At 42.4% G+C, this 15000-nt stretch overlaps 1 protein-coding gene across 1 annotated transcript in view; it reads right to left on the bottom strand.

The window, feature by feature from the left end:
- Positions 1-15000, bottom strand: part of LOC126989252 (syntaxin-binding protein 5-like) — a 71666-nt gene that overhangs the window by 19758 nt on the left and 36908 nt on the right. The window contains exons 3-8 of the mRNA XM_050847900.1: positions 13732-13914; positions 12838-12972; positions 12331-12394; positions 12011-12102; positions 2914-2977; positions 298-389 (exon numbers count right to left, since the gene is read on the bottom strand). Of these exons, the coding sequence (XP_050703857.1) occupies positions 298-389; positions 2914-2977; positions 12011-12102; positions 12331-12394; positions 12838-12972; positions 13732-13914 (630 nt within the window). The remainder of the gene's footprint in view (positions 1-297; positions 390-2913; positions 2978-12010; positions 12103-12330; positions 12395-12837; positions 12973-13731; positions 13915-15000) is intronic.

Below are 15000 nucleotides of genomic sequence, written 5' to 3'. Positions count from 1 at the left end.
ATGGGATTTTGTACACATATAAACAAAGTATTGGTGCATCTAACAGTACTTTCGGAATTGATATACCTAAAAAAACACCAAAGATATCAGCGAAACCGTAAACATTTTGAGACACCAAGAAGACACATTAGCCAATCCTGTATGTTTCCATTTCCAGGCGTAGCTGAATAACCAATACATATATATGAACAGGAATAAAACACCAACATAGACCAAACACAGACGCACCTAACCGCACTTTCGGAAACAGAATAACTGAAGAAACAGCGAGGATACAGGCAAAAAACCACGGCTTACCTCAGTGGTTCGGCAGAATGGTAGCGAACTTCAGCGGTGCGCCCTTTGAAGTCCCACAAGACAAGCTGACCGCTCTCGTAGCCAATCAGGAGCTGCCGAGGGAACGCCGAGGTTAGTGCTTTATTGGGGGTAATAGAGGAAACAATGGCGCATCTTTACGTATGTTCAAAAATAAAGTAACTCGTAAAACACCAAAGATACAGACAAAAACGTAAACATTTTGAGAGGCCCAGATGATGCGGCAGCCGGTGATGTGCGTTTACATTTCCAAGCGTAGCACACTAACCCCCAAACAAAATCAAACAGGGATGAGACAAGAACGTAGACAAAATATTGATCCATCTAACAGTGCTTTCAGAAATAAAGTAACTCAAAAAACACCAAAGATACAGACAAAAACGTAAACATTTTGAGAGGCCCAGATGATGAGGTAGCCAGTGATGTGCGTTTACATTTCCAAGCATAGCACATTAACCCCCAAACGAAAACAAACGGGGATAAGACAAGAACGTAGACAATATATTGATCCATCTCGCCATGTTTTCAGAAATAAATTAACTCAAAAAACACCAAAGATACAGACTAAAAGGTAAACACTTCGAGAGGCCCAGAAGATGCGGTAGCCAGTGATGTGCGTTTACGTTTCCAAGCATAGCACATTAACCCCCCAAACGTAAACAAACGGGGATAAAACACACATGTAGGCAAAACATTTAGGCAGTTTTACGTGTTTTCAAAAATAAAATGCCTTAAAAAACACCCGAGATATGGACAAAAAGGTGAACATTTTGAGAGGTTTAAAAAGATACATCAGCTGGTGATATGCCTTGACATTTCCAAGCGTAGCGCACTAAACAATGAGAGGGTGAGAGAGAGAGAAATCGTAGTAGTAGTAGTAGTAGTAGTAATAGTAGTAGTAGTAGTAGTAGTAGTAGTAGTGTAATGGCCCGAAATGTACTACAATTGTAATGGTATTTTTCCCCATGTAAATAGAGTTAACCTGGGGTGATTGCGCAACCAGAGATATAGAGAGAGAGAGAGAGAGAGAGAGAGAGAGAGAGAGAGAGAGAGAGAGAGAGAGAGAGAGAGAGAGAGAGAGAGAGAGAGAGAGAGAGAGAGAGAGAGAGAGAGAGAGAGAGAGAGAGAGAGAGAGAGAGAGAGAGAGAGAGAGAGAGAGAGAGAGAGAGAGAGAGAGAGAGAGAGAGAGAGAGAGAGAGAGAGAGAGAGAGAGAGAGAGAGAGAGAGAGAGAGAGAGAGAAAGGAAAGAAGGAAGTACACAAGAGAAGGAGGAAAGAAATGAAAAGTATGAGAGAGAGAGAGAAAGAAGTTTGAGAGAGACGGGAGAGAGAGAGAGAGAGCGAGAGGGAAGAGATGGGTGTTGAAACCAAGAGGCTGTTGTGCTCCCATATCTCCCCTACAATCTGTAGTGCCAACAAAATTCAGAGGTGTCAGGGGTCAAAACAGGGTATCGTTGCCAAAAGTGGTCAATCTGCCTTCTTTTAATTATTGCGGGAGAACGGTAAATATTTATAACGGAAATAAAATATCAGAGACCTTATATTGATATAGGAAGCCTACCAGAGAAATCTCAGGTCTCAAGCAGGCCTAACCTGGGGTCAGTTTGTCACCCCGTGACGTCACACCAAGGCATTTTGGGGCCGAGACTAACGCCCCTTCCTCGCACTAGGTTGTGGGAGCGAGCTCATTCTCACGAGCGACATCGCCCCTTTCAGGTGAGGAAAGAACTGTTCACGGTGTTCAACTCACTTGGCTAGAATACTATAACTGAGACTGGGATTCTCACGAGCGACATCGCCCCTTTCAGGTGAGGAAAGAACTGTTCACGGTGTTCAACTCACTTGGCTAGAATACTATAACTGAGACTGGGATTCTCACGAGCGACATCGCCCCTTTCAGGTGCGCCAAAGGCAAGCCTGACAGATGGGAAGCTGGGCGTCGTCCAGGCCAAGGCCAACATGCAGCAGTAAACACTTTTGAAGCTGCGTCGTGGGGGATTGCCTGTGGCAGGGTGTGTGAAGAGAGGAAGGAAGGAGAAGGCCAAAAGGGTGGTATGTGTGTTGTTCTCAGGGGTAACAATGGATAAGCGCAAACACTCACTAGTTTAGTTAGGACTTAATTAAGGTGAGGAATGGTGGAGTCTGTGTTTCCCCGTGTGGGCGGAAACAATTATGTTGGTGCTACTTATTGCCATGTGTGCATGCTAGGTTAAGGTGTTAATGTTAACCTGTGTTCATGGTATTACAGGTGTAATTAGTGATGTAAAATACGTAAGCTAACCTCTAATAAGTGGACCCTGTCCTATGACCCTTAGTTCACCATCAGAATCCCTAAACAGTAATTACCTCAAGTAACTTTCTTAAAGTCATGGTACCTGTATCACTTGGACAGGTGATGATCCCAAAAGCGATAATGGTGCCTTAGAAGACTGGGTCAATAAACTACTAATTTTACTCTGTGGTTTAAATGATCAATAATTAATTCTACTTTGAGGTATAATGAACCTACATAATTAATTAAAAAGAGTGCCCATGAACGGCACGACAGTAGTAGTAGTAGTAGTAGTAGTAGTAGTAGTAGTAGTAGTAGTACACCCACCTTCCCAGGTTCCACAGGGCAGTCACTTAGATGGACCACAGCACCAGGATGGATCTTGCGGGACCTGCAAATAGTAGTAGTAGTAGTAGTAGTAGTAGTAGTAGTAGTAGTAGTAGTAGTAGGTGGGGTAGCAGAAACTATCCATGTGGGGTGTCAAATAGTCGCCTAACACCACTCCTAAAACCAATAGTCACACTCCTACTAGGCCCAGAGAAGGTAATGGTGGTAGTAGTAGCTTTATAAGGGGATTGAGTGCTTTATAAGGGGATTGAGTGCTTTATAAGGGGATTGAGTGCTTTATAAGGGGATTGAGTGCTTTATAAGGGGATTGAGTGCTTTATAAGGGGATTGAGTGCTTTATAAGGGGATTAGGAGGATTGGGAGGTGTGTTAGTGGGGATTAGATGCATGCGCTCTCTCTCTCTCTCTCTCTCTCTCTCTCTCTCTCTCTCTCTGTGTGTGTGTGTGTGTGTGTGTGTGTGTGTGTGTGTGTGTGTGTGTGTGTGTGTGTGTGTGTGTGTGTGTAATTAATTTATAATAATGTCTCTCTCTCTCTCTCTCTCTGTGTGTGTCTGAGTGTGTATCTCTCTCTCTCTCTCTCTCTCTCTCTCTCTCTCTCTCTCTCTCTCTCTCTCTCTCTCTCTCTCTCTCTCTCTCTCTCTCTCTCTCTCTCTCTCTCTCTCTCTCTCTCTCTCTCTCTCTCTCTCTCTCTCTCTCTCTCTCTCTCTCTCTCTCTCTCTCTCTCTGTGTGTGTGTGTGTGTGTGTGTGTGTGTGTGTGTGTGTGTGTGTGTGTGTGTGTGTGTGTGTGTGTGTGTGTGTGTGTGTGTATTTATGGTTACATCTCAAAATAATCCAATACTTAATGTTTCTCTGTGTGTGTGTGTGTGTGTGTGTGTGTGTGTGTGTGTGTGTGTGTGTGTGTGTGTGTGTGTATTTATGTTTACATCTCAAAATAATCCAATAATTAATGTTTCTCTATGAGCACCATTTAATTTTGCATGTTTTTATATGTAATACTTGATGATTACGTTGAAATTACGGCTCAAAACTTGTTACAATCAGAAGCGACGTTTGAAATTTGGCGCGCGGCCAGCCCGGATACGGGGCGGGGCGGGGCGGGGCGGCGTTTTGGGGCGGCCGTAGTGAAGGGGTTAAGAGCCAGCAAGGAACAATTCCGCGGCTCCGTGCTATACTGAGGCGAGCGGCATCTCGGCGAAGAGTGAGTACTTATATTCCTGAGATAGGCCATTTCTGGCTGCATATTGTAGTGTATGTTTAAAGGATGAATGCGTAAAACTGTGGGGGCTTGGGAAAAGAACAAAGACGACTCTTTATTCAAACGCTGCCCAGCGCTCCTCTCCAAACTGTAGTGAGGCAAACGGCGCCCGTCAGCAGCCGCCCGTACGCCTTTCGGAGCCCGTGGCGATAACAGGCAAGCACTGTGTTGTTACCTCACTCCACTGATTGTATCACATTTCATAATGGAATTTTGATAGGAATAAGTTTGTCAGAAAAACTATAAACCGCCACATTCTAAATAAATTTGGTGGTCAGTAGTTTAAGGAGACAGAACGCTGAAATCTATGTTGAAACACTGGAAGCCTAATGTTCTTTCTTGCCTGTAGTCAGCTTAATGGCACACACACTAAAACGCACCACCTGTGCACACACCCACATACTGACACAAACAAAACATGCACTCTAAGGAAATAACAATACTCATAAAAAAAGACAATCACGAAGGAAAAAAATATTGTTTTCCAGGACTCGAGAATCTGTGACAACGCTTTGGCTGGCCATCATTATTAGTGCTTGGATATTATTCTTATTATTATTATTATAATAATAATACTCATGATTCAATAGTTATTATAAGCTGTTGAAACAGTGTATGGACCTCCTTCACGACCTGCTCAAGTAGCCTAAGAAGGCAGCCGAATGTCAGACCTGGAGCAAAATAACAATACTAATTATTATTATTATTATTATTATTATTATTATTATTATTATTATTATTATAATGTCAGACCTGGAGCAAAATAACAATACTAATTATTATTATTATTATTATTATTATTATTATTATTATTATTATTATTTTTATTATTATAATGTCAGACCTGGAGCAAAATAACAATACTAATTATTATTATTATTATTATTATTATTATTATTATTATTATTATTATTATTATTATTATAATGTCAGACCTGGAGCAAAATAACAATACTAATTATTATTATTATTATTATTATTATTATTATTATTATTATTATTATTATTATTATTATTATTATTATTATTATTATTATTATTATTATTATTATTATTATTATTATTATTATTATAATGTCAGACCTGGAGCAAAATAACAATACTAATTATTATTATTATTATTATTATTATTATTATTATTATTATTATTATAATGTCAGACCTGGAGCAAAATAACAATACTAATTATTATTATTATTATTATTATTATTATTATTATTATTATTATTGTTATTATTATTATTATTCTTATTATAATGTCAGACCTGGAGCAAAATAACAATACTAATTATTATTATTATTATTATTATTATTATTATTATTATTATTATTATTATTATTATTATTATTATTATTATTATTATTATTATTATTATTATTATTATTATTATTATAATGTCAGACCTGGAGCAAAATAACAATACTAATTATTATTATTATTATTATTATTATTATTATTATTATTATTATTATTATTATTATTATTATTATTATTATTATTATTATTATTATTATTATTATTATTATAATGTCAGACCTGGAGCAAAATAACAATACTAATTATTATTATTATTATTATTATTATTATTATTATTATTATTATTATTATTGTTATTATAATTATTATTCTTATTATAATGTCAGACCTGGAGCAAAATAACAATACTAATTATTATTATTATTATTATTATTATTATTATTATTATTATTATTATAATGTCAGACCTGGAGCAGACTGCAACAACATATATGTCTCTTTATGGAAATAACAATACTAATTATTATTATTATTATTATTATTATTATTATTATTATTATTATTATTATTATTATTATAATGTCAGACCTGGAGCAGACTGCAACAACATATATGTCTCTTTATGGAAATAACAATACTAATTATTATTATTATTATTATTATTATTATTATTATTATTATACCTACTTGTAAATGTTATTATTATTGATTTGCTATTAGTGACAGTAAATGGTAGCATTATTGGTCTAGTATAAAAGAAGTGAGGCTTAGAATGAGTTGGTTCTGTTATTTATACAATACATGTTAGTGAAGGGAAGTATTTCGCTGAGCCCATATGTACAGACAGTGGTCAGAGGAATGCCCGAGGTCAAGAGGTGCTATCTTGACACTGTTCGCTTGAAAGACTTCAGCTTGTAGGAAGGTGGAAAAATAGAGATAGAGACTTTCATGCAATTTGACAGGGACTAGAAAATTTTAAAACCTTTTTCTCTTCACACATAAGTGAAATATATATCGCATGTGAATTTCAATAAGTCATAAAATGGCACATTGTGTTAGTAATATTTTTCCTGGTCGTACACAAGCTGCCATCGGCCTCCCAACACTTACAACACCTTCAGGAGCCAGAAGGAGGAGTCTAATTGGACAAAACGGGGAGCCAAACACAGACCAAGTCTCGGCCGTGAGCATACATCGACGTGTACCGGGAGGAAGATTGGCGCCCGCCAAGTTGTGCCCCTTGTGAGTGCCTTAGAAAATGTTGTGATCTTGTGGGTCATGCCAACACAGAAGCTGTATTCAAGGATTTCTGGGCACTGGGATACGCAGACTGCCTGTATACAGAAACAAACTACACCTGTGGCAGTGAAGAGGAGGCTAACGGACAACCCTGGGCCCAGATTCACTAATGCCTCGCAGATACGACAATCTTAAGTGGATCCAATATGGCGGAAATAAGAATGTCGTATCTTGCGATTCCCCAAAAAATCTTAAGTCCGCCATGTTTAGATTTTCCTGCCTTAACGCTGTTTCACACTCCGGCCGACAGACGGCGTAGTGTGTTGTTGACATATTTCGTTCAACCAATGGCAGCGCTCGATACATACGTACTCTAGAGACAGTAGCCAATCACAGGAAGCTCAACAGCAGTGCAGCACGTGGCCCGTGACAGAGGCAGGCGATGTTGTCTGCCCCACCGGGAGTACGGAGGTGAAGTGAGGAAGTTCAGGTAAGCCAGTCACTTGTCATGTGGAGAGTCAGCTTGGTATATTGTTGCTAAAACGTGCCAGTGAGTGAAACATTTTTGTTAACCTGCATGAAGGTATCCTTTAGGTAATGTTATAAACCTGTCTTTCTGTCAGTTCTTAGCCATGACTTTGTCCTCCAAGTTGTCCATGATCAGTCTCATTACCCTGTTTTGGCCTCCTCTGTGGGTAAAAGTTATCTCACCATGGAGGGGAAGGGATATGGGGCCACACACACTTCAGTACGTGATGTCATTTCAGTATTTTCATAGAGGTGAGGCCATTTACTGAGCAGCAGAGCTTAGCAAACATATCAGTCATTAAGATTTGCCACCAGGGCACTGCCCAGCAATGTGGCTAGGATTAGGAGTGGAGCTCAGACATTGTCAGCTGCTCAGATATTGGGAAGTAGATAAAACAGCATACTTTCCAAAGAGCAGCTTGCTGTATTATGGCTTAAAACACTGTCGCTCTACTATAAGTGCAATAACAATAAGTAAAAAGCTCTTTCATAGTGCTTGAGATAAACTAACTTCCTATTAAAACATAGATACTTTAAATTCACTATTATAACTTAGTCATTGTATTTCTTTGTTTTCTTCATTTCCACAGATTAAGTTTATTAACTATGTAAACTTTCTACTTCATTGCTTCTTAACCTTTAACTACTAGCCAGTCTCTCTCTCTCTCTCTCTCTCTCTCTCTCTCTCTCTCTCTCTCTCTCTCTCTCTCTCTCTCTCTCTCTCTCTCTCTCTCTCTCTCTCTCTCTCTCTCTCTCTCTCTCTCTCTCTCTCTCTCTCTCTCTCTCTCTCTCTCTCTCTCTCTCTCTCTCTCTTATGATCCTGGTTATGATGACCAAGCAAATAACTTTCCTTTTCCAGGAGAGTGAGTGTGACCTGTAAGTGTAGTGGGTGCCACAACACCTGGCAGCCCATATGTCCCAGCAGCAGCGGTGCAGCGGCAAACCCTTAAACTTCCAGGCAGGAGACACAAGATAAAAGATTCTGAAGAAGCAAGACCAAGCATATATTACTGGATAGTTTGCAGAAATGTGTAGATTTCCTTGAATAGTTTCAACCAGAATGACTGCAATCGCTGGAGCTTTACAGGACTTTGTTGAATATTGCAGGGCATGAAATTCTGTATTTCTTATGCATCACTAAAGGTCTCTTTTGCTTTCTTCAAACATGTTTTGTATTTGCAATTTATCAAATTGTTTTCTGTTGGAAATAACATATAAAAAGATGTTTAATAGCAGACTGTGAAGAATTGCTCCAAATACTGCTCACCACGGTGCTATATGCTTTACATGTTATTAAGTGTATAATAAGCTCAGCCATATTGTCCTGCAGGTAATTTTTAGTCAGACAATTTCTCCCCTTTTTCACAATTTAAGTTGTGATTGTGTTCATGTATACCAGCAGTTCTTTCTTTAATTATATTACTAAAGAAGTTGTTATTATATATATGAAGTCAGATTAAGTGACTTTCAAAAGCAATATAATTAAGCTCATTTAGCCTGTGTCACTCTCAAAGTTATACGCCTCCGTGGTCTAGTGGTTAGCGTGCCTGGCTTCTACTCCGCAGGCCTGGGTTAGAATCCCGGCCCGGGCAGTCGGCGTGCAGCTCACGCAGCTGTTCATCCTCCCTTTTGGGCTGGTCGATAAATGGGTACCTGGGGAAGGTGATATGTGGTAACCCAGATATCACACTGGCCCTGTGTCCCGGGTAATGGGGGCTCCCTTCCACCACAGTCTCAAGGGCCAATGTTACGGAGATGAGCACCGAGGCCATGCGCTGCTACTGCGTATCCCCCCAACTTTACTACTTTTACTCTCAAAGTATATAATTGTGTGTTTGTGTGTATGTGAGTGTGTGTGTGTGTGTGTGTGTCACATCCTGGAAAGTCCAAGACTTCTCTCAAAACTCTGATGACTGGAGAAAGAGTCTGGCTTCCAGCTATATCTTGGGAGCCAACAGTCGCCGTGGAAATTTTCCAGGTATAGTGGAATGTGTTTTGCCAGTGGGCAGTGCCATTGTCTTTGAAGAACTCTGCCAGGTTCTTAACGAAACACCCATACACCAATTTGCTCGATGATTTCCTGTATTGTATTGCCAGTACACTATTTAACACATTTAAATATTTAATAATGTATATATCAATGCCCACTTTTTCACTATGTTCTCAACGTGTGCCAGCAACATGTGAGTCAGTACTTTAGTAAGGTTAGGTTACATAAATGAAAAAAGTGCATATATGAGTTAAAAACAGAAACATTATTTTCTTGTCAATACCCAAAACATAACTTGAATTTCAAGGTGAGAAAGATTTTTTTTATAGTCTAAGGACAAAGAACCTTTATTTTCTGGTTTTAATGTTGTGCTATAAGTAGAAAATGAAGTAATTATATATTTTTCACTTAACATGAAATAAATATCAATATATATATAAATATTTTGCCTCAACCTAAAATCATAAAATTCTTTTTCAATTATAGTAGCAATGAAACTATGAGTGGGAACACAACTGGGTGATGAACCAAACCTTGGCGGGTGTTGCTAGGCTGCTAATTCACCAGCAGTAGGTTACCATGTGATGGAGATGAGCACCGAGGCCACACACAGCTATGCGTATGCCCCCAACTTCACCCTACCCTTACTAGACACATCATCTATAACACCCAGTAAAACTAGCATACTAAATAGTAAATGTAATACCTTAATACATCACTGAGACAAGAATGAGCCATGGGATGACTCAATTACCAAAATATCCAACAAACATGATGCATGGTGCAAAGAATGGGTCATTGCTTAGCAGGAGCAGTCTATTTGAGATGCATGTTACTTATTTCCTGTGGTATGTTATGATGCATTTTAATGGGGCTCTGTTTAGTACCACAATAATTCAGCCATGAAAGTGCAACAGCAAATTTACCCCAGAATTCACTATAACAAGCACTGCGGCATATATTGTCCGGCCGTCTTCACCCCCAAATCTATTTACAAACTAACAGACTCATTTTAACCTAGTGGACGGTAACCTAACTCTGCTAGAGTTGTAACCTATGATTGCCGCTGGGGATAGTAGACTAGCGTTACAGAGGAGAGTAAGCTGTCAACCCAAGTATGAGACTCACCAAATCAACTCTAGTACTTTCATAATTGCTTCCTGGTGATAACTAACTCCACAAAAAGACATGATAATTTACCCAGTAATGAATAGTCTGTCTCTAAAATAGGTCGCTAAAATCTGCTAAACAATGGCAAGGGGACACCCAGAAATATGTTCAGGGAGATTGGAGGGCAGAGAAAAAGACAAGACAAGGGAAACTTTGGGGGTGCAGGGCCTGAAACCTCATCAACGGTAAACGGGTGTGGCCCGGCCCATCCTTGGTTGTGCTAGTGGTCTAAGGTATTACAAACTACACGTTAAGACTAAATTATTCACCGAGCATGTATGAGTACCCACATTACCCCCTGGTGGATCTCCTGCGGGCATTTCAAGCCCTCCATATATATTATCACGAGTGTTTACGGCAGGATATTTGATTCAGTAGTGTAGGAGTTCACAGTCACCACATATTCAGTGAATGGTATTATATACGGTTGACACGTCCTTATAAAGCAATGTTTTGATAGCACTGTGACGTTTTGTTCATTATTTTGGCAGCGGGTCTTCCTCTTCTTCTTCATTCCTCCTTGTGTTGTGGAGAAAATCTGCCCTACGGACGGGTCGCGATATCTTACGCCATGCTGGAGCTGCCGCAAAGTTACGGTGCCGGAAGAATGTCGTAACTGTTTAGCGAACAGCCCAAAGCAGCCGAAGGTTGCCTTAAGACATTTTTTGTGACTTACGAACGCCGTAACTCGTCAGTGAATCCTGGCCCTGGCCAGCAAAAGGGATGCACTAGATATCATCACGCAGCTGTTGATGATATGCTCTGTGTAAGGCTGCTTTTTCAACTATTCCTGGAGTACCCAGGCAACGTTCGGACCGGGCACAGAAAGATAAGGCACTGACCGGTGTGCCCGGGGCAGACAGACCAGGCAACACCGGAAATCATGGCAAGATTGCCGCGGATCAATGGGAGAAAGTTATTAACCATACAGAAAGTTTACCAACCATAACAAACACATTGGAGAGAGAGAGAGAGAGAGAGAGAGAGAGAGAGAGAGAGAGAGAGAGAGAGAGAGAGAGAGAGAGAGAGAGAGAGAGAGAGAGAGAGAGAGAGAGAGAGAGAGAGAGAGAGAGAGAGAGAGAGAGAGAGCACTCATGAGTTCACAATGAGTAAGTTTAAGTTGAGGAAGCAGATACAAGAAGGAATGAGGGATTGTCAGCTTGGTGTTCGCCGGCGACGTCGCTTGTCTCATTACAGTTCGGAGAGCAACGGTTTTGTAAGCACCGCAAAAATTAAACGATTTCTAATGTGTGTCGCTTGACTCACTACAGCAGGGAGCGCCTCAGTTATGTGAACGTGGCCTAACATTTTATAGCATAGCAGATTTAGGTCAGGATAGAAATTCATGGGATTTTAAACACATACAAACAAAACATTGGCGCATCAAACCGTACTTTTGGAATTACACTACCTCATAAAACACCAAAGATATCAGCGAAACCGTAAACATTTTGAGACGCCAACAAGACACATTAGCCAATCCTGCGCTACTTCCAAGCGTAGCTCAATAGCCAACACATATATATGAACAGGAATAAAACACCAACATAGACCAAACACAGACGCACCTAACCGCACTTTCGGAAACAGAATAACTGAAGAAACAGCGAGGATACAGGCAAAAAACACGGCTTACCTCAGTGGTTCGGCAGAATGGTAGCGAACCTCAGCGGTGCGCCCTTTGAAGTCCCACAAGACAAGCTGACCGCTCTCGTAGCCAATCAGGAGCTGCCGAGGGAACGCCGAGGTTAGTGCTTTATTGGGGGTAATAGAGGAAGCAATGGCGCATCTTTACGTATGTTCAAAAATAAAGTAACTCGTAAAACACCAAAGATACAGACAAAAACGTAAACATTTTGAGAGGCCCAGATGATGCGGCAATGAGAGGGTGAGAGAGAGAAATAGTAGTAGTAGTAGTAGTAGTAGTAGTAGTAACAGTAGTAGTAGTACACCCACCTTCCCAGGTTCCACAGGGCAGTCACTTAGATGGACCACAGCACCAGGATGGGTCTTGCGAGACCTGCAAATAGTAGTAGTAGTAGTAGTAGTAGTAGTAGTAGTAGTAGTAGTAGTAGTAGGTGGGGGTAGCAGAAACTATCCATGTGGGGTGTCCAATACTAGTCTAACACCACTCCTAAAACCAATAGTCACACTCCTACTAGCCCCAGAGAAGGCAATGATGGTAGTAGTAGTAGTAGTAGTAGTAGTAGTAAAAGTAGTAGTAGAAGTAATAGTAGCAATAGGTGGGAAGTAGAAACTATCCGTGTGGGGTGTCAAATAGTCACCTAACACCACTCCTAAACACAATAGTCACACTCCTACTAGCCCCAGAGAAGGCAATGATGGTAGTAGTAGTAATAGTAGCAATAGGTGGGGTAGCAGAAACTATCCGTGTGGGGTGTCAAATAGTCGCCTAACACCACTCCTAAACACAATAGTCACACTCCTATTAGGCCTACTCACAGCTCAATAGCCTTGTTCCAGTTGATGGTGTAGCCGCTGAGGGTGAAGCTCTCAATGTTGACAATGTGGATGTTGCCGCGCTCCGTCCCAAGGTACAGCCAGCGACTTTGGAAGGGCAGGTGGAGCGTGGTGATCCTGGGGGGGGTTGGGTGGAAGAGAAGGGGGGGGGTTAGTGGTATGGGGGGTGCGTGGTGGAAATGGTGGAGTGTTTTCATTTTTCTTCCCTTCTGTTCTGTTCCGTTCCCTGACCTAACCTTCCCTTCCCTTCCCATCCTGTCCTGTCCCATCCCTTCCCATCCTGTCCTGTCCCATCCCTTCCCTTTCCTTTCCTTCCTATCCCTTCCCATCCGGTCCTGTCCCATCCCTTCCCTTTCCTTTCCTTCCCATCCTGTCCTGTCCCATCCCTTCCCTTTCCTTTCCTTCCTATCCCTTCCCATCCTGTCCTGTCCCATCCCTTCCCTTTCCTTTCCTTCCTATCCCTTCCCATCCTGTCCTGTCCCATCCCTTCCCATCCGTTCCCTTCCCATCCTGTCCTGTCCCATCCCTTCCCTTCCTTTACCTTACCTAACCTACCCTTCCCATCCCTTCCATTCCCACTCCTTTCCTTCCCTTCCCTTCCATTCCCAACCCTTCACTTCCTATCCCTTCCCTTCCATTCCCAACCCTTCACTTCCTATCCCTTCCCTTCCGTTCCTTTCCCATTCCTTTCCTTCCGTTCCCTTCCTATCCCATCCCTTCCGTTCCTTTCCTATCCCTTCCTATCCCATCCCTTCCCTTCTGTTCCATTCCGTTCCCTTCCCACTCCCATCCCTTCCCTTCTTATCCCATCCCATCCCTTCCAATTGCTTCCCATACCACCCCATCCATTCCCATCCCATCCCATCCCTTCCTCACCTCTCCCTCTGGAACTTGAGTGAGTGTACAATCTGCGGTGTCTTCTGCTGTATATTCCACAGGTGCAAAGAATCATCCCCTGTGGCGCTGACCAGGCCGCCCTCGTTGATCAGGAAGGCCAGGCACACCACCGCCGGGTCGCCCTCGTGCTTCACATGGACGTCCACCCCGGGCCGACCGATGCTATGGGGTCAGTCAAGGATGACGCGGAAATGGGAGTGGGTGGGTGTCGGAAATGGGCAGAGTGGGGTGTCGCATAGTGGGTTAATGGGGTCAGTAAATTGCGTGAGGGGGGTTTGAGGTGGCTACGGAGGGAGGTATAGGGGGGGGGGTATGGTGACCGAGGAAATGAGAGTGGGTGGGTGTCGGAAATGGGTCGTGTGGGGTGTTGAACAGTGGGTTAGCGGGGTCAGTAAATTGTGTGAGGGAGGTTAGAGGTGGCTACGGAGGGGGATATGGGGGGGGTATGGTGACCGAGGAAGTGGGAGTGGGTGGGTGTCGGAAATGGGCCGAGTGGGGTGTCGCATAGTGGGTTAATGGGGTCAGTAAATTGCGTGAGGAGGGTTTGAGGTGGCTACGGAGAGGGGTATGGTGACCGAGGAAATGGGAGTGGGTGGGTGTCGGAAATGGGTCATATGGGGTGTCGCACAGTGGGTTAATGGGGCCAGTAAATTGTGTGAGGGAGGTTAGAGGTGGCCAAGGACAGGGGTATGGGGGGTATGGTGACCGTGGAAATGGGAGTGGTTGGGTCTCAGAAATGGGTTGTGTGGGGTGTCGCATAGTGGGTTAGTGGGGTCAGTAAATTGTGTGAGGGGGGTTAGACGTAGCTACGGAGGGGGTATGGGGGTATGGTGAGTGAGGAAATGGGAGTGGGTGGGTAACGGAAATGGGCCATGTGGAGTGTCAAACAGTTGGTTAATGGGGCCAATAAATTGTGTGTGGGTGGCTACGAAGAGGGGTATGGCGACCGAGGAAATGGGAGTGGGTGGGTGTCGGAAATGGGTCATATGGGGTGTCGCATAGTGGGTTAATGGGGCCAGTAAATTGTGTGAGGGGGATTAGAGGTGGCTATGGAGAGGGGTATGGTGGGGTGGTATGGTGACCGAGGAAATGGGAGTGGGTGGGTGTCGGAAATGGGCCGTGAGGGGTGTTGAATGGTGGGTTAGTGGGGTCAGTAAATTTTGTGAGGGGGGTTTGAGGTGGCTACGGAAAGAGTATGGGGGGTATGGTGAACGAGGAAATGGGAGTTGGTGCATGTTGGAAATGGGT

This window comes from Eriocheir sinensis, unplaced genomic scaffold (assembly GCF_024679095.1).
Source record: "Eriocheir sinensis breed Jianghai 21 unplaced genomic scaffold, ASM2467909v1 Scaffold111, whole genome shotgun sequence".
Taxonomy (NCBI): Eukaryota; Metazoa; Arthropoda; class Malacostraca; order Decapoda; family Varunidae; genus Eriocheir; species Eriocheir sinensis.
The sequence above is the reverse complement of the archived record's forward strand: the minus strand, read 5'-3'. Positions and strand labels throughout refer to the sequence as shown.